At 45.8% G+C, this 25,759-nt stretch overlaps 1 protein-coding gene across 1 annotated transcript in view; it reads left to right on the top strand.

Moving 5' to 3' along the window:
* Positions 1-25,759, top strand: part of COL27A1 (collagen, type XXVII, alpha 1) — a 399,797-nt gene that overhangs the window by 63,068 nt on the left and 310,970 nt on the right. The window contains exons 11-13 of the mRNA XM_015420171.1: positions 16,164-16,208; positions 18,746-18,799; positions 25,507-25,551. Coding sequence (XP_015275657.1) covers positions 16,164-16,208; positions 18,746-18,799; positions 25,507-25,551 — 144 coding nt within the window. The remainder of the gene's footprint in view (positions 1-16,163; positions 16,209-18,745; positions 18,800-25,506; positions 25,552-25,759) is intronic.

Below are 25,759 nucleotides of genomic sequence, written 5' to 3'. Positions count from 1 at the left end.
TAACTCTGGCATTCCTTGGCAGTCTCCCATCCAAATACTAACCAGGACTGACCCTGCTTATCTTCCAAGATCTGACAAGATCGGGCTAGTCTGGGCCATTCAGGTCCTGCAGAACCTTAGGGGCTGGAATATTTGAGTTCCCCCAGGGAACGATGCAACCGTAGTGCTTTTTTTTTTTTTAATTCACTTTTTATTGTTGAGTATATCCGTTTAACACAATCATAGTTCACTATTCATCTTATTGATATGCTCATTTTCCATTTTTAAACAATCTTGAACCAAACATACAAAGATACAAAAAAAAAAAATCATCTGAGGTTACTAATACAACAGCCAATTTTTTTTTTATTTTCTTTCTTTTCTTCCCTCTTCTTTTCATATGCCCCTATCTTACCCGTTTGTGTATCCCGTCCAACTTCCCCATAACTTAATAGTCCTCATAATACCACACGAAAACTACAGTTTCTACTAACTCACATAATGCTAGATTCTTCTATCTATTTTCTTCTTCTGTACCTAAAACGAAAAGTTGAAAGGGTTGCCTCCGATTGTGGGCGCTGTAGAGAACCCCTCTACAGCGAGAGGCCAAATAACCTCTCTCCCTATATTGCAACCGTAGTGCTTTAACAGCACCTTCATTGCTACCAATTGCTTTGCATCTGCTCCCAGCAGCTGCTGGAAGAAGTTGGTCAAGGATTGATCTGGGCATTATGCTCAGGCCAGAATACATGTGTGCTTTCTTCTCGAAGCTTGTTGTGGAGAGCAATAGTGAATGCGTTAAGTCATAGCTGTGTCCGTCAGTCAGTCTTTATTACGGCCCATGAGCCGCACTGAAGCAGAGAAAAACACTGTTAGAAGAAGAAGAAGAGTTTGGATTTATACTCCGCCCTTCACTTGGAGTCTCAGAGCGGCTTACAAACTACTTTCCCTCCCCCTCCCCACAACAGACACCCTCTGTGAGGCAGGTGGGGCCGAGAGAGCTCTTTTCAGAACTGTCCTTGAGAGAACAGCTCTGACAGAACTATGGCTTGCCCAAGGTCATCCAGCAAGTGCAAGTGGAGGAGTGGGGAATCAAACCCGGTTCTTCCAGATTAGAGTCTGCACACTTAACCACTACACCAAACTGGCTGTTAATTGAATTAGTTACCTCCATAAAACCTCTATATACTTCAATCAACCTAGTATATCTGAGGTTGCCAGGTCCAGGTTGGTACTAACCTTTAAGGCCCTAAACAGTCTGGGGCCAGTGTATCTACGGGACCACCTCTCCTGGCATACCCCTTGAAGAGCATTATACTTTGGGGAGAAGAATCTCCCACCTTGAAAAGCATTATACTTTGGGGAGAAGAATCTCCTGGTGATCCCTGGCCCAAAGGATATCCGGCTGTCCTCGACCAGAGTCAGGGCCTTCTCAGTACCTCCAGACCCTGCGGGACTGAATGCAGTTCTGCAGGGCTTGCAAGATGGAGATGTTCTGCCAGGCCTATGGCTGAAGACAGCAATGGTTAACATCAAGCCTGACCTCCCTTCTCCTTTCTCCTGTCCTCATCTCCCCGCCCGTCCAGGGGTAGGATACTAATATTTTGACGCCATCTTGAATATTTTGATCGCCGTTGCTTAAATTTACAATCTATTTAATGATTATTTATTGGAATAATCCATTCATTGAATGTTGTGACCCACCCTGAGCCCTATTGTGGGAGGGCGGTCTGAAAATCAAATCAATCAATCAATACCTGGAGATCTTGAGGGTGGAGCCTGAGGAGGGCGGGGTCTGGGGAGGGGAGGGACTTCGGTGGAGTATAATGCCGTGGAGTTCACCTTCCAAAAGCTGCCATTTTCTCCAGGGGAGCTGATCTTTTGTCACCTGGAGATCACTTGTAATCCCAGGAGATCTCCAGATACCACCTGGAGGTTGGTAACCCGAAGTATATCTAACAGTTTAAGGGTTTGAATCTGAATAAATTGTACACAGCATGTTATCTTGGTCCATATTTTCATTGCAGAGAACAGAAACTTAGCTACAGATACAGTTAACTCTCTGGTTCCCCCTGCCAATAAAATGTTGAGTCTTCTTCTCGGAAAACAGTTTATCAGCCAGCACAGGTTCCAATAAATCCAAGCATGCCTGTACATAAAATTGGCAAGGTCATAGTACGGCTTCCTTCATTGGCTTGGGCCAGGGCTCTTTTTGTAGAAAAAGCCCAGCAGGAACTCATTAGCATAATAGGCCACACCCAGCAGCAGAAACGCATTAGCATATTAGACCACACCCCTGACAGCACAGCTCATTACCACATTAGGCCGCACCCCCATGTTACCAGAAGTGTAGTTATCCAGCCACACCCACCTTTTGCTTGTTATTCTGTTTACCTTGTTTGTTGTCAAAACCCAGGGCCTTTTTTTGTAGCAGGAACTCCCTTGCATGTTAGGCCACACACCCCTAATGTAGCCAATCCTAATGAGTTTCTGCTGTTGGGTGTGGCCTATTATGCTAATGAGTTCCTGTTGGGTGTGGCCAACTCGGGAGCCAGCCGGAACTCCGTTCCTGTGCGTTCCTGCCCAAAAATAGCCCTGGCTAGGGCAATGGAAGGCGGAAGTGAGTTTGTTTTTTACCCAGTGATTGGACAGGATACTGCCTGCACGTTTTGCCTTGTATCTCTGGATCTACAAAGGCAACAGGCTTGCCTTGGTTTGAAATGGGAGCAAGCCTAGTGTGGGGGCTAATAGAGCGAGCTGTGATTTGGGCGGTCACCAGTTCAAGTCTGATCACTAATCACTTCAAATTCTCTAGGGGCCCCTAGGCAGGTCACTCTTTCTCAACCTTCACTCCCTCAGCTTGTGGTAGGGTGGAGAGCCTTCTGATGTACCTCAGAGCGCAGTTGTAAGGACTGCGTAGCCCTTTTGAAGGGGTAGGGATGGGGATGATTGAAGCTGGGGATCTGAGTCAGCAAAAGGCAAAAAAATGGGCACCGGGTGGTATGCACCAAATCCAGGCACAACGGACAACCGGACCGCATGGTATCTGACGAAGGGAACTTTGTTTCTCGAAAGCTTATACCAGAGGTCCCCAACCTTTTTGAGCCTGTGGGCACCTCTGGAATTCTGACACAGGGTGGTGAGCGCAACCACAAAATGGCCGCCATGGGAGGCCGTGAGCACACGCACATGCGTGCGCACACAAACACAGAAGCCCCAGGAGTAATTTTTAAAAATAGCTGGGAAAGAGGACTGAGAGAGAGAATAAAACCAACACTGTAGTGGCAGCTGCCACTGAAGCAACGTTATTTCAACCTGCGCAGCCAGTCCGATCTCCCGTGGCCAATCAGGAGCCCCACCTGGCCCCATCCCCATTCTGGAAACACTTGACAGGTGTCAAGAAAGGTGTCCTGGCTTCTACCCCGAAAATGTGGTTGGTCTCTAAGGGGCTACTAGACTCGAATCTAGCTGTACCAGACGGCAACCCTAGTTTAGGGGGCAGCATGAGGTAAATGTATTTCCAATAAAACAGTGACAGAAACGTATATGCAGAAGGCGTCCAGCCTGCGTAAGCTGTTCATAGAATCACATTCTTCTGGCTTTTGCTTTTGCCACAAAGACATTTTCCATGTGCGAAGAGAGTGTATTTGCATCACTCCTCTTTTCCCCCAAATCCAAGCCACGCTTTCTGTGCCATAGTTCACACCAAAAATGGCGATCCTGCCCTGTCCTTTCTCAGGGCAGCAGTTCCAGTGGCGGGTTGGCTGTTCCCCCTCTGGGTTACCCACAGTGCTCCTGTTCAGTTACGAGGTATATGAAACAGCTGACCAAACAAGCGGGAGACGTTTTCGGCTGGGGAAGAAGGGCTGCTTTTGCTGAATAGCACTTCTTGATAGGGTGGCACATATGGTTTTTCCATAACGTTCTTCCCTTGTGCTGCTATTAGCCCATAAATTTGGTGAATTTTTTTAATTGGCTCCTTTATTCGGCATACGAATATCCTGTGCACATTTTGAAGGAAAGGAGTGTGGCTGTTTCTTCTGTTCGAGATCAGACTGCTACTGTCGGCACTTTGGCAGGTTGCTTGTTCAGGGCAGCGTACAGCACCTGGCACCCACCATTGGCACTGGATTAGTTCTTCGCAGTAATTGTTTCTGTGCGACTGACTGGAGGACTGAAAAGTAGTCAGGTTGCCAGATCATTTTGCTGGCATCTATTGAGCAAATGTGGATATTTGCACGCAGGGCTATTTTTGGGTAGGAACGCACAGGAACGGAGTTCCGGCTGGCTCCCGAGTTGGCCACGCCCAGCAGGAACTAATTACCATAATAGGCCACACCCAACAGCAGAAACTCATTAGGATTGGCTACATTAGGGGTGTGTGGCCTAACATGCAAAGGAGTTCCTGCTACAAAAAAAGCCCTGGGTTTTGACAACAAACAAGGTAAACAGAATAAGAAGCAAAAGGTGGGTGTGGCTGGATGACCACACTTCTGGTAACATGGGGGTGTGGCCTAATATGCTAATGAGTTTATGCTATTGGGTGTGGCCTATTATGCTAATGAGTTCCTGCTGGGCTTTGTCTACCAAAAAAGCCCTGTTTACATGTAACTACATCGTTTGGTTTCTTGCAAACACAAGCCGTGTACGGCTCTTCCATTTGATTCTAACATGAGAACATAAGAGTGTCCATCCTGGATCAGAACAGTGGCCTATCTTGTCCAGTATCCTGTTTTACCCAGTGGCCAGCCAGGTGCCCCAGGGGGCATCCAAGCAGGACATGGAGGCCAAGGCCACTTTCTGTTGTTACTGCCCAGTCACTGGTATTCAAGAGGACTTCATGTAGTCATTGAAGAAGGAGAAGAAAAAGAGATTGGATTTATATCCCGCCCTTCACTACCCGAAGGAGTCTCAGAGTGGCTTTCAAACTCCATTCCCTTCCCCTCCCCACAACAGACACCTTGTGAGGTAGGCGGGGCTGAGAGAGCCCTTTCGAGAACTGCTCGTGAGAGAACAGCTCCGAAAGAACTTATCACTGACCCAAGGTCACCCCAGCAGCTACATGTGGAGGCGTGGGGAATCAAACCCGATTCTCCTAGATTAGACTCCATGCTCCTAACCCCTACACCAAACAGATTGAGGCTAATAGCCATTGATGGACCTCTCCTCCATAAATTTGTCTAATTCCCTTTTCCTGGTAACTGAGCTAGGGGATGTCATTGCTTCCTGTGGCAATGAATTCCCCCAGGCTAGTGACTCTTTGAATAAAATAGTACTTCTTTTTGTCCATTTTCAGTCTACAGCATATCAACCACACTGGGTGCCTACAAACTGTAGTGTTATGGGAGAGGGAGAAAAAGTTCTCTCTTCCCACTTTCTTTGATCCCGTACATAATGTTATAAACCTCCCTTAGTGGTATTTCCTTTAATCTAAATGGCTCCAAAATCCTCATAGGGGAGATGCTCCATCCCCTTGATCATTTTGGTTGTCCTTTTCTGCACCTTTCCCAGCACTGCAGTAGGCATCGCTATGCTTGGGCCTCATTTCCTGTATCGTCAACCCAGTTTGGAGGGGTTCTTTTGGAGTTCTTGACAATCTGCATTGGTTCTGACCATCCTAAATAATTTGGTGTTCTCTGCAAACGTGGTCACTGAATTGCTCATCCTTGATTCCAGATTATTTATGAACAGCACTGCTTCCTGTGGAATCCAGCTGCTTACCTCTCCCCATTATAAGAACTGACCCTTTTCTAGTCCTCACTTTCCTGGTATTTGACTAGCTTTTAAGTTATACAAAACCCGGCCAACCTATCTTATGATTGCTACGTTTATACTGAGGAAGCTTGGTATGGTGGAGTGAGCTCTTGTCTCTAGTTCCAGCTCCTGCCAACCTAGCAGTTCGAAAGCAAGAAATTGCAAGTAGGGAAGGTAACAGCGTTCCATGCACCTCGGTGTTTAGTCATGCCGGCCACATGACCACGGAAACATCTTCGGACAGTGCTGGCTCTTCGGCTTTGAAACGGAGATGAGCACCACAACCCTAGAGTCGGATTTGACTGCCTTTCGAGCAAGGGAACCTTTACCTTTACCTACATAGTGACTACTGGATCACCCCAGTCCATGTGCTTGTTACTTTCTCTTTCCGTTTCTTTTTGATTATTCCCCTTTTCTGAAATGAAATGTTTCCGTTAGACTTCTTGGGTAACTTTCCATTCATATAAATGCTGATCATAATAATACCACAGCCTCCGTTCCCACTTAGTGTAAAAACACTTACTTATCACACTGTGTACTGGATCCAGATCAGCAGTAACTCCTTTAGTTGGCTCCATGATCTTCCATGATCTGCAACCTTCCCTCTGGGCAGACAAGTCACCATAAGCTCAAAACACCTGTCACAGACCTATCTATCCATGTTATTAAGGACTGAATTTCCCACTATCAAGAGCCCCCATCCCGAGGGGTATACTTGGCATGGACGGGTATCAGTTTGGGCTCCGAGGAACTGGTGTCTTCTAAAGGTTCATTCTTCCCCCTTCCCCCTGATGGCCTCCTACCAAAAGAAGAGCTGTCGTTGCAGGAGCGGGATGTCTCCAGCACTTCCCTTAATGTACCGTACCTCTCTGCCTTTCTTTGCTTCTGTGGGTCAGCAGCGTTCCCTCAAAGATATGAACTTCTTCCCACGAGCCTGGAGCACACACCCACAGCTTCTGGCCAGGAGATGGAATAGTAGTAGAATAATAGATCATAACAACATGTGTAACCAGAGTATATTTTATTGTGGTTCACATGCTGTGTTATGCTTGTGGGAATTTTTGGCTTTCATGGTTGTGATGTGTTGCATTTTGCCTCTGAGTGATCTGATATCAGTTCAAATGCAAGTGCCTATTAAAAAAGCTTTGAGTGCCAATCACCAATTTTTAGCCTTTTGGGGCTTTGTGTGCTTTGTTAGAGAACCTGTAATCTACCAGGATTTATTCTAAGTTTCCCCCCACATTACACAAACAATCTGTGTCTCATCTTCTCCCCCCATCCATGAGCACACACTGCAAAGACTTTTATAACCACAAGAAAAGAGGCAAAAAAGAAGCGAAAATGATATAGGAAAGAAAAATGATTAAATGGGTATGAAGGAAGGACAAATGTCAGAGAAAGAAAACATATTTGTTTCTTACCCACCCCAACACATTTTACTCATTTTAAGAAGTATCCTCTTAAGTAATAAACTACGTATGTCCAACTGCAGAAAATTTTAATTGTCAGTGCACAGTGCTCAGTCTAATTGCACATAATAATGAATGCTACAGCCTATGTCAAAAGCTTTGCAGTATATTAATGGAGACCCGGGTGCCGCATGATGGAGTGAGCTCCCATCTCTAGTTCCAGCTCCTGCCAACCTAGCAGTTCGAAAGCAAGGAATTGCAAGTAGATACACGTACCACTTCGGTGGGAAGGGAACAGCGTTCCGTGCGCCTTGGTGTTTAGTCATGCCGGCCACATGACCACGGAAACGTCTTCGGACAGCACTGGCTCTTCGGCTTTGAAACGGAGATGAGCACCGCAACCCTAGAGTCGGATTCGACTGGCTTTCGAGCAAGGGAACCTTTACCTTTTACATAGGTAAAAATAAAGCACATTTCACAGGTGCTCAGTTACTTCAGGTGTGTTAGGGAGTCTTATAGCAGCCCAGTATGGTAGGCTAGAAATGTTTTTATTTTATTTATTTTATCATTGGATTTATATCCCACCCTCCCCGCAAGCGGGCTCAGGGAGAGTCACAACAGTCAAACAACAGTACAAATAAATAAATGTAAGAAGAAGAAGAGATTGCTGAATCTCTGAAGAGGTGGCTGAATCGGTTCAAAACCAGATCCAGAGACATCCAAGGGGCTTCCAGTTCCTTTATCAATTGTGGCCAGAAGGTCCTGCGCTGTAGCCGTCTCAACTCTCATTTCATCCTCTGTAGCTCCAGGTTATACCATGGAGCTAATTTGGTACGAGGGCAAAGAGGGCACCAGGGAGCAATCTTGTTGGATGGCTTCAGGGAGTTGGCTATGCCAGTCCTCCACCAGGTCATCTAACAAGCCGCCAGGGGGCATTGGATCCTGCAGAGTGTCCTGGAACCGACTCGGGTCCATGAAGCACTGCGGGTGAGCATAAATCCGCTCACCGCCTAAACAGGCTGGGTTCAGTTAGGCAGGAGCACTAAGATTGACGGATAGTGGTTTGCTCAAGTCATCAGATCATAAGAAGGGTCCATCTGGACTGGACCAAAGGCCCATATAGTTCAGTATCCTGTTTCCAATAGTGCCTAGCCAGATGCTTTTAGGAAACCCTATCAGTGGGGCAGGAAGTCAAGAGCCCTCCCCTGTAGTTTGCTCCTTGTGGACAGGTATTCAGAGGTACACTGCCTCTGAACCTGGAGGTTCCATAATTTAGTTAGCATGGGTAATAGGCATTGATAGATCTATCCTTCAGGATGTTGTCTAATCATCTTTTAAAGCCATCTAAGCTTGTGGTCCACAACTTAATTCCAGACATTAATTATATGTTGTCTCTAAAAATACTGTCATTTGTCTGTCCCCAAACTACTGAGTTGATGGGCTGAGCTAATAACTGGAGATGTCCCCCTAACCTGGGCCATGGGAGGGGGTTGGAGGGTCTTAAGCTCAAAGGGGGCATCCAATTTAGACACTTGGCTGTTTTGTTTAGCATTTGATAAGTTTTGAGCTTGTTTTTAAGTGCGTCCCTCTTGGACCAAAATGTGATACACCAAGTCAGCTTAAATATTAAAAAATACAAGTCATCTGTATCTGGAGGAGTGAGCAGTGACTCTCCCTGTCACAAGTTTTGTTCGTCTTGAAGGTGCTTCTGGACTCTCGCTCTTTTCTACTTTCTCCTTTTGTTGTTGTTGTTGTTGTCTTGTTTTGTTTTCATGCGTTACCATTTCTTATTTTTATCACAGCTCGGCACCTCAAAAGCTGGCAGTGGCCTGGGCCTCTCTGGACCTTGGAGAGAGCCTGCTCCTAAGTGCTGTTCTTAATCAGTGCATTTGGTGGTAAAAGGTAACGGTTCCCTTGCTCGAAAGCCAGTCGAATCTGGCTCTAGGGTTGCAGTACTCATCTCCGTTTCAAAGCCAAAGAGCCAGCGCTGTCCAAAGATGTTTCCGTGGTCATGTGGCCGGCATGACTAAACACCCAGGCGCACAGAACGCTGTTCCCTTCCCACCGAAGTGGTACCTATTGATCTACTTGCAATGTCTTGCTTTCGAACTGTTAGGTTGGCAGGAGCTGGAACTGGAGACGGGAGTTCACTCCGTCATGCAGCACACCCGGGTCTCGAACTGCTGAAATACCGACCTTCCCACAGCCTGCAGTTCAGTGCCTTAACCACTTGAGCCACCGCAGCTCCTTAGAACCTTAGAGACCAACAAAATTTGGGGGCTTTCAAGAGTCACGGCTCTCTTTGTCAGCTTGGGAAATGCCACTCACTCAGTGGCTTGGGAGTCCCGCGTAGCTCTTTGCCACGCCACGTGGCTCTTCTGAGCACTGTTCTCAATGAGGCACCTGCCCTGTGTTTCAGAAAAGTGGGCAAGAACCTTGCCCAGTGGGGCATGTGGCCGGGAAGTGGTTTCCACCTTGAAACATCCACTGCTGGAGGAATGGGTAAGCTGTGAGTCTCACTGACATGCAGGTCCCTTGCCAGGGATGGAAGTAAGTGTGGCTGTTGTGGGACACAACCGGTTGTGTCCCACACTGTTTTGGCTGATGGGCAACTGTGAATGCGGCTCTCTGTGAGCTGCCCAATGAGGCCCCTGCCCTGTGTTTCAGAAAACTGGTTGTGTCCCACACGGTTTTGGCTGATGGTCAACTGTGAATGCGGCTCTCTGTGAGCTGCAGAATCAGTACCACTGGTCCAGCGCCATCAGCTGAGTTGTTGTCAGTTCAGGCTGAACTTCCTTGATGTCCACAGCAGCAATTAAGGCCGAACAAGGCAGAGAGGACTGAGAAAGGTGTGACTTTTGGGCACCCTAAAGTTTATAGAAGTCCCTGATTCATCACACAGAGTTGGGAAACCAGTGACTTTATAAGAAATAGCTTTGAAGGGACAGTCAAAAGAGAGGTGGTTCCTGGAAGCCTGACTGTTTCAAGCTGGTAGCCCTGGAATCAGAGGTCCCGCAGTGAATATTAGATGACATAAATCTCTGAAACCCGAAATTTATATGACTACTCCTCTATATCTAGCTAATATCTCCAACCCAAATCATAGATGGGCTTTCTCCAGAGCCAGATTTGATGCTTTTCCATCGGCAGTTCTTTTCGGAAGATTCCAACGTATCCCCAGGCATTTGAGACTTTGCTCATGCCCCTCTGAGTCAATTGAGACCCTCCCCCATATTTTATTTCATTGCTCTTATTATGCAGAAGAAAGAGCCCTCTTAATTACACCTATATTAAGGTCATTTAGGGTCCAAGGGCAACTAGCAATCCATTCTGAGGAACTTGTGTTGAAATATCTATTGGAGGATAAATCCACTGCAATATCAAGGAACGTTGCTAAATTTCTTTTTACTGCATTTGCAAAGCGCAAGCACCTCCTTAATACTCCTTATGATGTCTCTTCTCTGTAGTGTTTTGGTAACTTGGGATTGCTTTTTTGATCCTGTATGCTGTTTGATGGGTCTTTGACCGTAATAAATAATGTTATGTAATATTAGATGACGAAACAGAACCGCCATGTCCAGAGGCAGTATATCTCTGAGTGCCAGCTCCAGGGAAGCAGCAACAGGGGGAGGCTTTGGGACCTGTGCTTCTCCTGGGGCATCCGGTTGGCCACCCTGAGAAACAGTATGCTGGGCTGACTAGGCTATGGGTTGATCCAGAAGGCTGTTCTTAATTGAAGAACTCAGCGTGGTTCCTTGGGGCCGCTGATACCTGATATTCCCTTCCATAGTATAGCGTTGTTCTCAGGATTGAGTCACTAATCCCCGCATGTTGTCAGAAAGGTAAAGTACTTTTTTGGATGTTGGACAGCAGCTGGAAGGTTTTCAGCTCCCCATTAAACAAGCTGTGCATCGGGTAGCGCCTTCTGTGCTTGGCCGGGGAACAGGATTCACCGTCTCTGCCAGCAGTGTCTTCTCCATCCTTTTACGTTTTACCCTGAAAAGAACTTGTCACTTTGACTGTCTTGAGGTGGATTGGGAATGTCGCTGTGGGTGAGTGAGCGCTCCTACCAAGTGCCACAAGGTTTCCTTCCTCGATGGCCCCATCGTGATGGATTGCTCCAAATTAATCCGGAAGCATCTGGATAGGAGAGCAAACACAGACACGACTTTTCCTCCTGCCATTCCAGTTCTGTTTGAAGAGGCTCTCAGTGGGGAGACCTTTGCAAAGATCTGTTGGCTTTGATCAAGGCCTCTTTCTCTCCGTCCCCGGTCTCTGAAACAGCAGCAGTAATTGCTGGTTAATAAGAAATACTGTCTGAGGGTACGTGATGTAGCATAGCAAAGCTAAGCAGCGCTGGCTTTATTTGGTGGTTCTATGGGAGACGTCCAGAGAATCTTATGTACACTGCCTTGAGGTCGAGAAAGGAGGAAATTGTGCATTGGAAAGTTGTACACTGGAAAATCTGGTAGATTATGCAGCCAGTAAGCAGGCTGATACAAAGTCATGGGGAGAAATAAAGGGAATTTGAAAATAAAGGTGATAAGCACTAGATTTATTTCCACTCAAGAATGTTCGGGGGGAAGGGGGGTTCTTAGGGTTGCCATGTGCCCATGGGAAGGGGCAGGTTGTTCTCATGGCTGCTCAGCTGGGTCATGGGAGGAAATGGGGAGGGGAATAGGGGGTGGGTGTCAGCATCCTGACATGCTGACATAACTTCTGGCGCAACTGGAAGTGACACCGTCGTGTTGCCAGTGGTGCTCTAGCAATTAGCCAAAACTGTATGGTTAAACCATACAGTTTTGGCTAATGTCAGCAATGTTATTACGTTGACAGTGAGGCCCCACTCCGGGAGGTGAGGCTCCCATTGGTTACCAGCCTTGTGCCGGCAACCCTAGGGGTTCTGCTAAAGTATCATCATTTGAAATCTGGGGAGACAGAATTAGCAGAGTCTATTGAGATATATGTCAGAGTGATCACGGCGCCGGCGCGGCGACGGGTGGAGGGAGGTTCGCTCCGCACCACCCGATCCTCAAACGGCTTCTTCTAAGCCTCCCGGTCTCCGGGAGAACTTGGCCAGCCGTCCTGGAGGGAAGGCTGGAGTAAGGGGCGTTCTTTTCTCCCTCCCCCCACACTTGGCAAAACGGGGTGTGTGTGTGCCCAGAAACAGCCCTGACACGGGACCGTTTGAAGGAAGAACATGGCTGCCATGTTCAGATAGCCGCAGCCAACCGGACTTTTGTTTTTAAATAAAAGGACTGAGAGCAATCGAAAGCGTCAACGCAGCAACACAGGAGAAGAAGGAAAAAATTGTTTTTTGAAGAATTGCTGTTGGAAGGTTAAGGACTACCCCCAGAATGAAAAGGTCTAAGTAAGTGCGCAAACGGCTGGGAGAAATAAGAGACCTAAGTTTAATGTGTCTGTGCGTTTGTGGGGAAGAAAACGGTTTAAGTGTCGGCGCTTCTACATTCATCGGGCTGGTGCTGTTGGCGAAGGGATAGAGTGAAGAAACTGACTGGTGGAAGAGAGTACAGAAAGAACTTTGTGCCGGGAACTGGAGGTAGAGGACTGAGAGAGCTTGAGGAAAATGGCGGATGAGATGGAGAGCGAGTATGATGAAAACGCTGAGGTGGGCGAGCTGACTGTGGAGCAGTTTTTGAAAATTTTGAGGGACGTTGTACAAAAAGAATGCAGGAAGGCATGTATGGAAATAGCGCAAAAATTTACAGGGGACACTGGAAATCTTGCAAAGGGACGGATGTGCTGATTCCAATGAAGGAAAGCGGGAGCGAGTAAAAGAGGAGCATTTGTCAAAGGAAAGACCGGGGAAGAGACTGAAAAAGGAAAAAAAATCGGAGAAACGTAAAAATTAGACTATTCAAACACAACAAGTGAGGGAAGAAGAACAGGAAAGAAGGAGACGGAAAGATTAAAAGGTGGAAAAGATGGTTCCGGAAATTTAAAGAGAACAGTAAAAGTTGGATAAGAGGGAAAATAGAATGGCTGAGGAAGGGTAAAGAGGAAGATGGGAACGCAAAGAGGCTCAAGGAAAGAAGACATCTGGAAATGCTGAAGCGGAAAAGCAGATTGTTGATGTTAAAAAGAAAAAATAAGTTGTATAGAAGGAGGGAAGAATGGCTTAGACTCCGCTTTTGACTAGATGGAATAACTGATATTGAATATATTTAACTGTGTACAGTGTATTGAGGTTTCATTCTATAGGTAATCAATTTAGAAAATAATGTTTAAAATCAAATAAGTTTGAAATTAATTTAGTGAGAGTGTAGGTGAAAACAATAAGATATACAGAGGGATAGAATGTGTAGTTCACACATGACCAGATGGACTTATGAATGTGATGATATTTAATCATGTATTTTGGTTTTCTTTTTTATATTTTCTTTAGTGTATGTTTGGAGATTATTAGAATAATAATTTAAATAATGAATTAACAGGATATAGGGGAAAATAAGGTGGTTGTGGTTTTGCCTGCTTGTTTGTTTGTTTGGTCACTTTTCTTCTTTCTTTGTTTGTCTTATGAGGGATGTTAATAATGGAAAAATAAAATGAATGATTGGAGGGGGAAATGAATAGGTAGAATAATGACATAAATTTTGAAAATGGGGGGGAAAGCTTAAATGGATAAGGTTTATTTAAATATGTATTAATATATAGCTGTACAGTAACACTAGAGAGTTTTGGAAGTGAGAAGATCACGGTCAACTTTTGAAAAAAAATGGGAGGAAAACATGGAAGAAAATGTATGTTTAATGATAGGATAGGTACCCAGGAGAAAGGTCTATATTGTCAACAAAAACGTGCAGGCATACCAGCTAGAACATTAATGAAAAGTTTGAAGTAAATGTTTTAGTCGATACAGATTGGATTTCAGGGTTGTGAATTAGGAAAAGATATTTGTTTCTGTTATTTTGGATGATGGATTGTGGGCTCTGTGTTGCAGGAAAGGGGAACAAAAAAGGAATGTATAGGATTTAGGTGTTGGCTGGTCGATTGGATATATATGTATGTGATATTGTTATATATGATAAAATCCTAATAAAAATATTGCACACGAGATAGATGTCAGAGTGATAGAGGTAGCAAGCAGTTACTATAGATCAGTTTGATCTGTTTGTCAGACCTAGCTGTCATGCTGGTAATCATGTAATTACAGCCAGGTGTTTTCTAGCAGGTGTTGCTATTTAGGGCTTGTTAGAGCTAGTGATTACATCACCTTGTTAGAGATTGGCTGGGGTTTAGCATAATAGCTATCAGCTTAGTAAGATGGATGGGGACTCAGTTCTCATAGACTAAGGCACGACATGCTGTTCAATAGCCTGTAAATATCTTTGTATATATTCACCTTTATAACTATATAAACTCTCTGTGCATCTTCATAACTGGTCAGTCTCCCGCTTCTTATTTACAACACCCAATTTACAAAACCTGATTGCTCTTCCAAGACCCAGGCAATGTGTTCTGTGTTTTGTTCCAACTAGGGTTGCCAGCTCTCGGTTGGGAAATACCTGGAGATTCTGGAGGTGGGGCCTGAGGAGGGCGGGGCTTGGGAAGGTGAGGGAGGGACCTCAGCAGGGTGTAATGCCACAGAGTCCTCCTTCCAAAGTGGCCCTTTTCTCTGGGGGAAGTGATCTTGGTCATCTGGAGGTCAGTTACAATGGAGGGAGAGCTCCAGGTGCCACCTGAAGGCTGGCTACCCCATGTGCGAGCTTGATGGCCATATTATGCATCGTGTTGGAGATCAGCAGCTGTGCGTGTGGGGAGATTGGAACCTGTGGTGTATTCAATCTGACCAAAGTATGTATGTGAACTCTGTCATTGAAACACCATGTGAAGCTTTCATCCTGGGCTAGGATCCTAATCCCTCACTTGTAATTGGTAGCCCAGGAAGAGCCGACCAATCACCAACAGCCAGTTCCAAGAGCGGGAACTATTGTGATTGGACCTTATCTCTGCAACCTCATAGGTTGATATTGTATAATAGGGTGTGGCTACATTAGCCGGGAGAGTTTAAAAGTAGAACAGCTTCAATGTAAAAGCTGTTCTGGCTATCAGATGTTGATCCGTGTTGGAGTTGTGTTGAGTTGCTGAATAAAGCTGATCTTTTGCTGAATCACTCTCCGACTATTCTGTTAAGTGGGTGACTTAACAGAACCATTGTACTTGGGCAGTGTATGTGGGGTTCTCTTTCCCCCCAAACTGTGTTCCCAGTTGGAACCAGGCTGCTCAGGGTTCTGTTGGTCTCAGCAGCCAAAAAGTGGACAAGGGATAATCGTAATCTGAGGCCACAGATTCGATCAGGGGAAAAGGGTACATGTGCAGAGGAGGGGGAGCATTAACTTCTCCTTGCCCAGCATGTTGGGGCTTCTCCACAGCTACCTTTTAGGTTTAGAAAAACACGCCAAGCGATCTGTCCCTGTTCGTTTTGGCCCCGCAGCTCCAAACCCCATGATGCAGTGCATGCACATATGTACAAATACATGGGGAGAGGGTTGATTTTTAAAATGAGCCGTTGTTAATTAGCAGTGTTGCTGTTATCAGAACACACTAAAACCAATAGTCTCGGGAGATTTTCCAAAGGAAAAAATTGTCATCGATCTGCAGAAATGAGATTGACAGTGGAATTGTTTTGTTGGATTATGCAACTCTTTGGAAGGGAGAAGAAAAGGGCAATTACTAGGCAGGGTGGCAGGCAGCGGCGCTAAGAAACAGTGCACTGAGGTCTATGGCTGTTGTTTTAGACTCTGCTTGTAGCACAAAGTAGGAAAAGTTTTGGTATATAACAGGATTGTGTGAATCTTAATAGTAAAAGTTGACCAAATAGAACTCTGTGCAAACTCTTCATTGGTACATGCCCTCAACATGCCTACTTGGCTAAAAACTTGTGAGCTAGCTCACACTAACCCAGTTTAGAAGGAACGCTGATCCCAACTCCCTTCCCTGTGCATGATGTTGCAAACACTTTTTTTTTAAAGCACATCTATTGTAATTCTGTTTGAACAGGGGCAGAAAGGCTACCCGGGCCCACCAGGTCATCCTGGAGACCAGGTGAGTGAACCTTAATCTGCTGTTTCACCTGAATATCGAAGGATGATTCTAATGGTGTATTGACCTGGAAAATCCCTGTTTTCCCTTTGCCTTTCCTTTGTGTTAATAGACTCTAACTCTTTATTTTAGCACTTTTTTCTGTTTCCCCATATCAGATTTTCTCACGAATGTATCTGTTTTTTGTCAGTTGATAAATTGGCATCATGTAAAAATCAAACAACATGTGTATACAGTGCAAACAATTTTTAAAAATAAATAAGTTAATAAAACCCCCAACAAAAACAGACCAAAGCATTTGATAAAAATCAAAATATATATAAAAAGAAGCAATGTCAGCCCTGCTCCCCTTTGGCCTTCTGGAAACTTGTGAAGACAATTTTATGCTGGAGCGCATTTGCATTTTTATTCCAATGCTGGCCTGAACAGAGTTGCACTTTTCTTAAACCCATTCACTTCAATGGATTTAGAGAGTGTAACCCTGCTCAGGATGGTACTGTTATTCCCTAAAGCTGGTTTATTCTGTAGAATAGATTCTGTTGCTGGCTGCTGCTGCTTATTGTTTCATCTCTGCTTATTAAAAAAGTTTAATCACTGTTTTTTATGGTTTCTTTTGTTCTACTAGCTGCTCTTTTAGTTTATACTCTTGGTTTATGATTTCAGAATGTTTTAACTAAAGTTCACATTGGAAACCACCTCCTTGCCATTTCTTTGAGATGAAAACTCAGTAATTTAAAACACTGGCACCTCCAACCCAGGATTTTGCACCAGTGCCTCCCCGTGTGGTTAGCTTCTGCTTACAGTTTATGGTGTAATCCATTCTGTTGGTCTTTTAAGGTGTCACTGGACTCCTGTTTTATTTTATTGCGTGTAAGAAAAACTCCTTGTCCCTCAACAGGGAAGGGGTCCTTCGTGCCAAAGCAGATGTGACACAAAGATCTGTGATGAAGATCTTCTCTGGTTTTTAAAAAGCTAATTAAGAGCTGGTGGGGAGGCTTGCTTTGAAGATTAGGGAAGAGTTGCTGGGTGTTTAACCCTTTCATCTCACCGGCTGTCCCATGAAACACCCCTCTGAAGCTGCAGTTAACACCGCCTGTGGGCAGGGGCAGATTAGCCATGAAGCAGACTGAGCACGTGCCTAGGGCACCAGGACCAAAGGGGGCACCACAAAGTTGGGAAAAGGGTGAAAAGCTTCGTTTGTACAGTATATTGTGTTATCCTATGAATTAATTTTTGTATTGCTGCAACCGGCATTGTATATTTGGTCAGACAGGTCAACAACTAAAATGGACTGGGGGGTCACTGTGGAAAGGAGGGGGGCACCAAGATTGGTCAGTGCTGAGGGCACCCGTGAGCCTTAATCCGCCCATGCCTGTGGGGAAAGACGGGGTGCATGCAAGTGCCTACATCTCCCTCCAGCATCCGTGCGCTGCTAATTGTAGCTTAGGAGTGATTCTTTTGTACATCATGGAGGAAGCGTGGGAGAAAAAGGGTTAAACAACCTCTTGCCCCAGCAACTCTTCCCTGATCTTCAGAGCAGCTGCCAGTTAGCTTTCCAGAAACCACTGAAGATCCTAATCACGTAGATCTTTTGTGTCAGGAATGTTTTGGCCCTTAGCTTAGTGAATCTCTTTGTGCATTATAAGCTGCCCACTTGGTTGAACTGGTTGCAGAAGTCTGCCTGCACAGGAACTGCGTTATGTGCATTGGAACGCACCCGAAGCTCTGGATCAGCCGTTCATGCCATCAATATGCTCTTTCAGGCTTTGGCTGGCTTCTGAGTTTGTTTATGCTTATGCTAATTTCGTCTCCTGTGGCTGCTGATCCGCCATAGGTGGAGAGTGTGCGCGGGGGAACGACTTGAGTTTATCTTCTAAACATTTTAAATTTTACATTAAGGAAATATTCAGGTGTTTATATTAGCTTCTCCTTTCCAGCAGCGCATTAGTATTTCAGCTGGAATTGCACTGAATCGCTTCTTCACGAGCGAGGCTGTAATTTAATTTTCTCCTGTACTCACCTCACCCCTTTTCGGTTTGGATTTTTTTTTTAAAAAGGCCCCGTGAATAGCAGAGCCTGTTCAGAAGACCAATGTGAAAGGATATTATGCATTTAATTCATTCAGGTTGAAATCTACTGAGCACCAGTACTGGGAAATCTAATGGCACTGAGTATTTAAAGTTCCTTTATATCAGAGTCAGACTCTGCCCTGACTGGCAAGGACTCTTCAGGGACTCAGGCAGAGACAGGCCCTTCCCGAAACCCTTCTGCCTGAGAGCCTCAAAAGGGAGATGCTGGGGACTGAGCCTGGTACCTTCTGTGTGCCAAGAAGGTCTCAGCCACAATCCCTCTCTGAAAAGAGACTTCTCTGGGACGTAAGAAGCTCCTTTGTACCTCGCCCGTTTTCAGTCTTCCATCCCTATCACCAGGGCAACTGCCGTCCCATCACTGCAAGAAGGACAATAGACCATACTATTAAACATGGAGATCTTGTGATCCTAAATGTAATTCTTCCCTTTTTTTGGTTTTGTTTTTGATAGGGTGAACGAGGACCCGATGGGAACCCAGGTGCCAAAGGTTATCCTGGCAGGCAGGTGCAGTAAATCTTACCGTGCTGTGCACAGCATAGGGCTTGGGGGGATTTAGGTAGATAGACAACGGCGTCTCACAATTAGCAAAAGATTCAGATCTGGTCCCATCGGGGCTGTGCCCGGATCCTTTTGCCCTCCTCTTGGTTTTCCCTGTGTTTGTACTGTACCATTTCAGACTGCCCGGGGGGTGGGGGGGTTGTTACAGGACTTGAATGCTCTTTCATACAGGAAAAACTCTCTGCAGGAAGAACTCTAGCACACCAGGGAAAAGGCTAGACTAGTTTTCTGTGTATAATGGATTTTTGGAGAGGGGTAGGAAGAATCTTCTCTCATATGAGTTCCCACTAGAAATATGGCCCTGTCCAGACAGTTTCCCCACTTCAGTGAGAACGCAGATAGATATGAGTTTTCTAAGAGGCACAGGAGTTCTAGAATATGCAAGCAAAACTCTTCTTCTGCCTGGCCCTTCCATTTCAGTGGAGGAGGCCAATTTGCCAATGTCCTTTGTACACATGCTCGCTCTGTCGCATTGACTGGGCACATTGGACAGCCTGGACTGTGGACCCCCGTAGGCATTAATCGCGCCATACATAGCGCTTAACTGCTGTGTACAAAATTAGGCAGGCCGGGCTATGTATGGGGCAGTGTTTTTTCTTTTACAGAAGACAGACTTTATGCAGAAACATTCTTCCCTCCCACACAAGGGGGGGAAGCTGCGAATCTCAGAGTCCTCTCTGGGAGGCGACACTTACTGGGGGCATAAGAGGCTGGTGCCATGTGGGATACCAGCAGCATACTGGCCTGTGCGGCCCAAAGGCATATCCAAGCTTTTCTATTGCCCCGTGCCACGCTTTATCAAAACGCATGGGAAGGAGGTCTTGAGCCTGATTCACAGCCATTTTTTGTCACGACGAAGTTGCCCAAAGTTGACTCCTTGGGTGGGAATTTTGGCACATGGGAGCATCTTGCTAATGCTCCAGGGGATGCCAAGATGGCAGCTCATCCCCTCCTGACTCAACCTCCTTGTCAAATGGTTTCCCAGGACACAAAATCCTCTTTCTACCCCCTGCTTTTTGGCCACAGCTACAAATGCCAAATAAAAATTTCAGATGGTAGACACCAGCCATCAGAACCAAGAGGAACAGATGTCAAATCTAATAAAGCAGAACAAGGATAAAAGTCAGTCTAAAGTGCTGGATACAGCTGCAGGGAACTCAGATGAGGAACTGCCAAACATCTGCTGAAAGGGGGTAGTCTATATCTAAACACAAGGAAAGTGGCGGTGGGTGGGAAGGGAGCCCGTTTGGCCTCCTTAGTCAGGGATTTCTGGAGTCTCAGTGCGGCCTCTGAAAGTGCCCTGTCCAGTGTAACCCCCCCCACCCTATACCTCTGACAGTAGGCGGACTCAAAGCAGGAGATTCACGGAAGTGGGAGGTTGATAGCTTGTCACAGTGTCATCTCTGTGGTGGCTCCAGTGCTGGCAGGGCCTCCCCTATGAAGTCTGCCATCCGTTCAGGCCTTCTGAAGTAGTGCGTGCTTGAAAAACTTTCCCACTTATGTCTGTCTCCTTATATTTCTTGGTTTCTTGCTCTATTCTGGTACACACTTCTTTGAATAGCAGCTCTTGAGATGCCATCTGGACATATCAGAGCACTTGCAAAGTGCCTTCCCTCTTTTCAAACATCTGCCTCCGTTGCTGCCATTTTAATTTGGTTCTGTGTAACTCAAAGGCCTGCTTGCTTTTTTTTGTAAGCAGAAAGGGATTCAGGGAAAGGGGGAAATGATATCTGTTTCTCTTCTCCTTGGGGACCAATAACTACACAGCTCTCTATACGAAACGTCTTCAGTCTTGGGTATGTTTACTTTCATGGCCTGCCCCCCCTTTTTTTACTATGTGTAACTCCTCTTGGCTGGCGTTGGCTTTGCAGCACTATGGAAAAGGAGGTGGCGTTGGCCTCTCTTCGGTTCACACATTGTGGGCAAACTTGTTAACTTTGGCCTGATGAGGGAGAAAAAGCTTTTGACAATGATGCTTGATGTTAGAACTTGGTGTTGGGCTCCCCAGTTGCTTTTGCAAAACTTCCAGTGGGAGGCAAACAAACAAACCATTCCATTTAATTTCTAAAGCTGACAAATCCTGTCTGGCAAGGAGGAAATAAACACAGGAGGCTACTATGTGTGTTTTTTTAAAAAAACAAGGAAGGATAACTTAAAGGTTGCCAAATCCATAGACAGCCTCTGAGCCTCATTTATCTTTTCAGTTGCTTTTCATTTGTACCTAACAAATCTGAATAAAGAGTGACTGGGACCTTTGTAAGTCCCTAGTCCTTACGGGTTTTGCGAGAGGTAAATTGCTAAACTCATGCTAGAGCCTGTCTGAACTCTCTATAAGACCTGGAAGACTTGTACCTTCAGTGGAGGCTGGTTGTGGGGAAGGATATTCTGTGTGTTTTGAGACATCCTTTTCTACTTTCTCTGATTTCCTCTGTATATTCCAGCTCTTCCCAATATCATACCTTAGTTCCATTATCTGTTGATTTTTTATTCTCCCCCCCATCCCCAGCCACACCTTCAGGGAGAACTGACAAATGATATCCAAATAAAACTGCAAACTAAAAGAGGTCAATAAGTTAAACATCCAGAGGAGTTAGCTGTGTTAGTCTGTTTCTGCAAAACAGCAAAAAGCTCAGTAGCACCTTTAAGACTAACGAACTTTATTGTAGCATAAGCTTTCGAGAAATACAGCGCTCTTCGTCAGATGGATCTGACGAAGAGCGCTGTGTTTCTCGAAAGCTTGTGCTACAATAAAGTTTGTTAGTCTTAAAGGTGCCACTCAGCTTTTTACTATTTTATAAGTTAGACAGTTATTAAAAACAATAAGACCATCAGTCTGCTCACTATCCAGAAACAAAGCCAAAACAGAAACACACAGAAAAATGATCCAAAAACCTGAGTGAACAAACAAGTCTTGGCTTGGTGCTAAAAAATGGAAAAATTCCCAGAGAGGTGAATATGCATGGGGAGGGAGTTCCATATTTGGTGGGTTACTGCAACTGGTCTCTACACTACAGAGATCAGTTCTTCTGGAGAAAATGGCTGCTCTGTAGAGCGGGCCCTATGGCATTATATCCTACTGAGGTCCCGCCCCTACCGAAACCCCACCCTCCCCAGGCTCCACTCTCAAATCTCCAGGAATCTACCAACTCAGATAGTTGGGGAAGCATCTGCCTTGCGTAGCCTTACCCTTTTCTCCTGGCAAGTGGGGTCAGCCAAAGCACGGTCTCTATAAATCAGGGGTGTCAAACTCATTTGTTACTTGTTGGTCCGGGCCATGTGTGTCATAAAATGTAATGCCAGGTAGCGGAGATATAAACTTTATAAAGAACATAAACACAAAGGGTTTTTTTTTAACTTAAATAAAAACATGCTTAAAACATCAGCACTCTTACAATGTTTTGTTTATTTAACAGTGTCTGATAACTGACACCTCTTGCTCTGAATTATTGCATCAAAAAGTCCTTGCTGTTGCAATCTTGAGTATGTAAGCTGCATACCTACGATGACGCAACAGCAGCAGAACTGGAAGAAGCAGAAGACAGCCAGTTCCACTGTGGACCTGATAGAAGCCCTCTGGGGGCCTGATCCAGCCCCTGGGCCGCATGTTTGACACCCCTGCTATAAATGATACTAATTTCTGGGCAGGAGGATACAGAGGGAAGTGGTCCTTTGAGTACTTGGGCCCTGACCATGTGCTCATCACCAGCATTTTGACCTCAGCCCTTTTAAAACTAGTAAGACGTGGTAATTATATGATAGGCTTGTAAGCTTTTGGCTAGATCTGCTTGAAAGTGCTTTGTAAATCACTGTACTTGAGGTAGGTTGGTCGATCCCTAGGCAAGTTTGAAACATAGAAACATAGAGATGGATGGGACCTCAAGGGTCCAACCCCCTGCACAACACAGGAAATCCCACCCCCTCACCCAGCAGAGGCCTGCTCTATGGCCAGAAGAAAAACAACAACCCTGGACAATCTAGTCCGGAGGAAAATTCCTTCTTGACCCCAAAGTGGCGATCGGCATTAACCCTGGGCATGTAAGACAGGGCCCTGAGAACCGAGCACTGACTGCACTGAGTTTGCTTTGACTTCTGGTTGCGTTGAGGCATGGGTAATTCCTGTAGCCAATCAAATCTTTGGAGTGCCTACTTCCTCCCAGCTGGGCATAGGGTACCTGGCTGGCTGGGTGTCTAAGGCCCTTCCCATTTCTCCCTCCTGTTTCCCTCCCTCACTGCCTTGTTATCTCTCTGTGGCAGAAAGAGCATTTGGGCTCTCTCCCTTCTCAGGTACAGCAAGGGAGTCCTGCTGGCTCCCACACAAGTTCTCTCTAATGCTTTCAGCACCTCCGATATATAGGTGCCTTTCCCTGGAGCCTCAACACTTTGAAATGACATCACTTCTGGCTTTGGGCAACCCACTTCCAGCTTCCTTGGAAGCTGCTTTGACAGCCCTCCCCAGCAGTGCACTGCTGCATTTATATACGGCTTTTCTGTCAAACCACCCAAGAGGTAGCCTACGATTTAAAATTTGGAAAGGCAAAACAGTAAAGAGTAAAATTATCTCAGGGCACTGTCTTCTCAGGAGTTGACATTATGGGTTCCCTGGCCTGGGCCGCTTGTCTTCCCCCTCGGCGTACAGGCCTTGACGTTGCTTCGGGGATTTGCAGGAGGGCCTGCTTCAGCTGGTTTCTCTTAGGCCCTTCACGTTCTGGTGGCATCGGCTCCTTGATGTGCCCTCTCCGCAGGGCACAGGTAGCATAGGCTTAGAATGCCTACAAACCAGAAGCATCCCCTGAAAGAGTGGAAGCAGCCCAGTCTCTTTGCACAGTGCCAGGTCACAAGCAGTGCTCCCTCTAAGCTGTGGAGTCTTGTGAGCAAAAATTCTACTCTGTGAGCTCTTGGCATTAAAGTTGTGAGCAAGCGATTTGGCCACTGCATAAATTACTTTGCTCTGGGGCCATCCTTTCTGAGCTACGACAGAAATGTGTGAGCCGGGGGCTAAAAAACTGTGAGCTAGCTCACACGGACTCAACTTAGAGGGAACACTGGTCACAACTCGGAGATCTCACCCAGCAGCTCCACCTCTAAATTCCTAGCTGAACAGGGATAGAGGGAGCTGTGGCTTCTCCCGCCAACTGCCTGCCCCCACCCCAGCCTTTTGTTGATGCCCTCCCCTCTCCCATATTGCGGAGACCTGGATTTGGATCTCCGTTGATAATTGGATGACCTTGGACTGGCCACATTGTCTTGGCTTGACTTCCCTCACAACGTTGCTATGAGGATAAAATGAAGAAAGGGGCCGCCATGCTCTTGAGTTTCTTGGTGGGAATGAAGATGTAAATATATAGATGAAGGGAACAACTCTTTCTGTTGTTTTCCTCCCCGCCGGCTAGTATTTAGAAGTATACTACCTGTCCACCTGGAAGCTCAGTGGAGCTCTGATCACTAATATCCACAGATAGCTCTATCCTGTATGAACTGCCAGACAGACAGACAACCTTTATTGGCATATCAGAGATAAAAGTACATTAAAATTTAGGAATACATAAAAATGTGGCTGTCATACAAACAAACAAACAGCAAGGAAAAAAAACAACACTGGTCAGTTTATAGTTTCCCTGATTTGAATTGCAGATTGAAGAAAACAGGCAACATTAAAAGTTATAGAAGCGTTTTGCCTCAAGAGTAGCAACTGGACTTAGACACTCTCAGGGAGACCACGCCATGTAAAAAGAAGGTTGTCCAGAAATTTATCCCGGGTCTTAGAATAAAATGGACAATTTAAAAGAACACGGGAAACGGATTTGATGGCACCCTGACTACAAGGGGATTGTCTACGTTCATAAAGGATTTTATGGCATCTTCCAGAGAAGATGGCCGATGGCAGTGTGTTAAATCTGGCTAACATAAGTGCCCTTCTGTGATGGGGGTCAGTTAAAGAGCAAAAATAAGTCGCTGTCTGGCCCAGTGTCTGGGGTAATCCCAGATGCATTGGAGAACAAGTTTTCCTAGCTGCCTCAGTATGAACTGCCATTAGGCAGGTTGTCAGATGCCAGTGACACAGCATGTCCTTGAATAGTCTGTGAAGGCTCCATGAAGGAGGGTTCAGGAATGTAGTTGTTACCTGCCTCTCATCCCTGTGAGCAGGGGGTCCTTCTCACTGAAATCAGGTGGCATTTCCCGTCAGCTGACGCACGGGGCGCACCTAATGTAAGTATAGCTTCCAGTTACCTGGTGATAAGTGCAGCCGTTAACCACTCGGCAATATCAGCCAAGAGGTTAAAATGTAATGTATGTCTCTGTTTTTGGGCCCCCCCCCCCCCCCACGATCTGATACTGGCATATGCCTTCTGCCTTTTCATATTCAACACGCTCTGCGGTTGCACTTTGGCTGCTTTGGAATGAAGCTGGAATGAATGCCTGGGTCTATTTAAACATGATTTCTGCAGAGTCATCTCCCTATAACAATCGGGTTATTTGTTTTTGTGCGGGTGATGATGATCCCCCCCCCCAATTCCTTTATAGCTATCTGTTGGATTAGTTCCCAAATCGCAGAGGAGCCTCTGATCTGGCGCTGTTTGTCAGAGTTAGAAGTTATAACATCTCCACATTTATCTGTCTTTGTTTTTGTTTCTTCCCCCTCTCTTGTGTTTCAGGGTTTACCTGGACCTATAGGGGAGCCTGGTCCAAAAGGCAGTCGGGTAAGTAAGAGACAACTCTTTCTGCACCCGCATTCCACTGGCCATGAAGACCAAACTGGACGTTACACCCGAAGGCGTGGAGTCCTGATGGCCATTGTTTGTTTGCTTTGAAACTTGAAAAATAGTTTTGGGAGGGATGGAGCACAGGGAGCAGAGGGATGGGGAGGGTGGGAGGGGAAAGGGTGCTTAACCCTTTGCCCAGCAAGGC

The sequence above is a fragment of the Gekko japonicus genome, unplaced genomic scaffold (assembly GCF_001447785.1).
Source record: "Gekko japonicus isolate JY-2015 unplaced genomic scaffold, Gekko_japonicus_V1.1 scaffold102, whole genome shotgun sequence".
NCBI lineage: Eukaryota > Metazoa > Chordata > Lepidosauria > Squamata > Gekkonidae > Gekko > Gekko japonicus.
The sequence above is the reverse complement of the archived record's forward strand: the minus strand, read 5'-3'. Positions and strand labels throughout refer to the sequence as shown.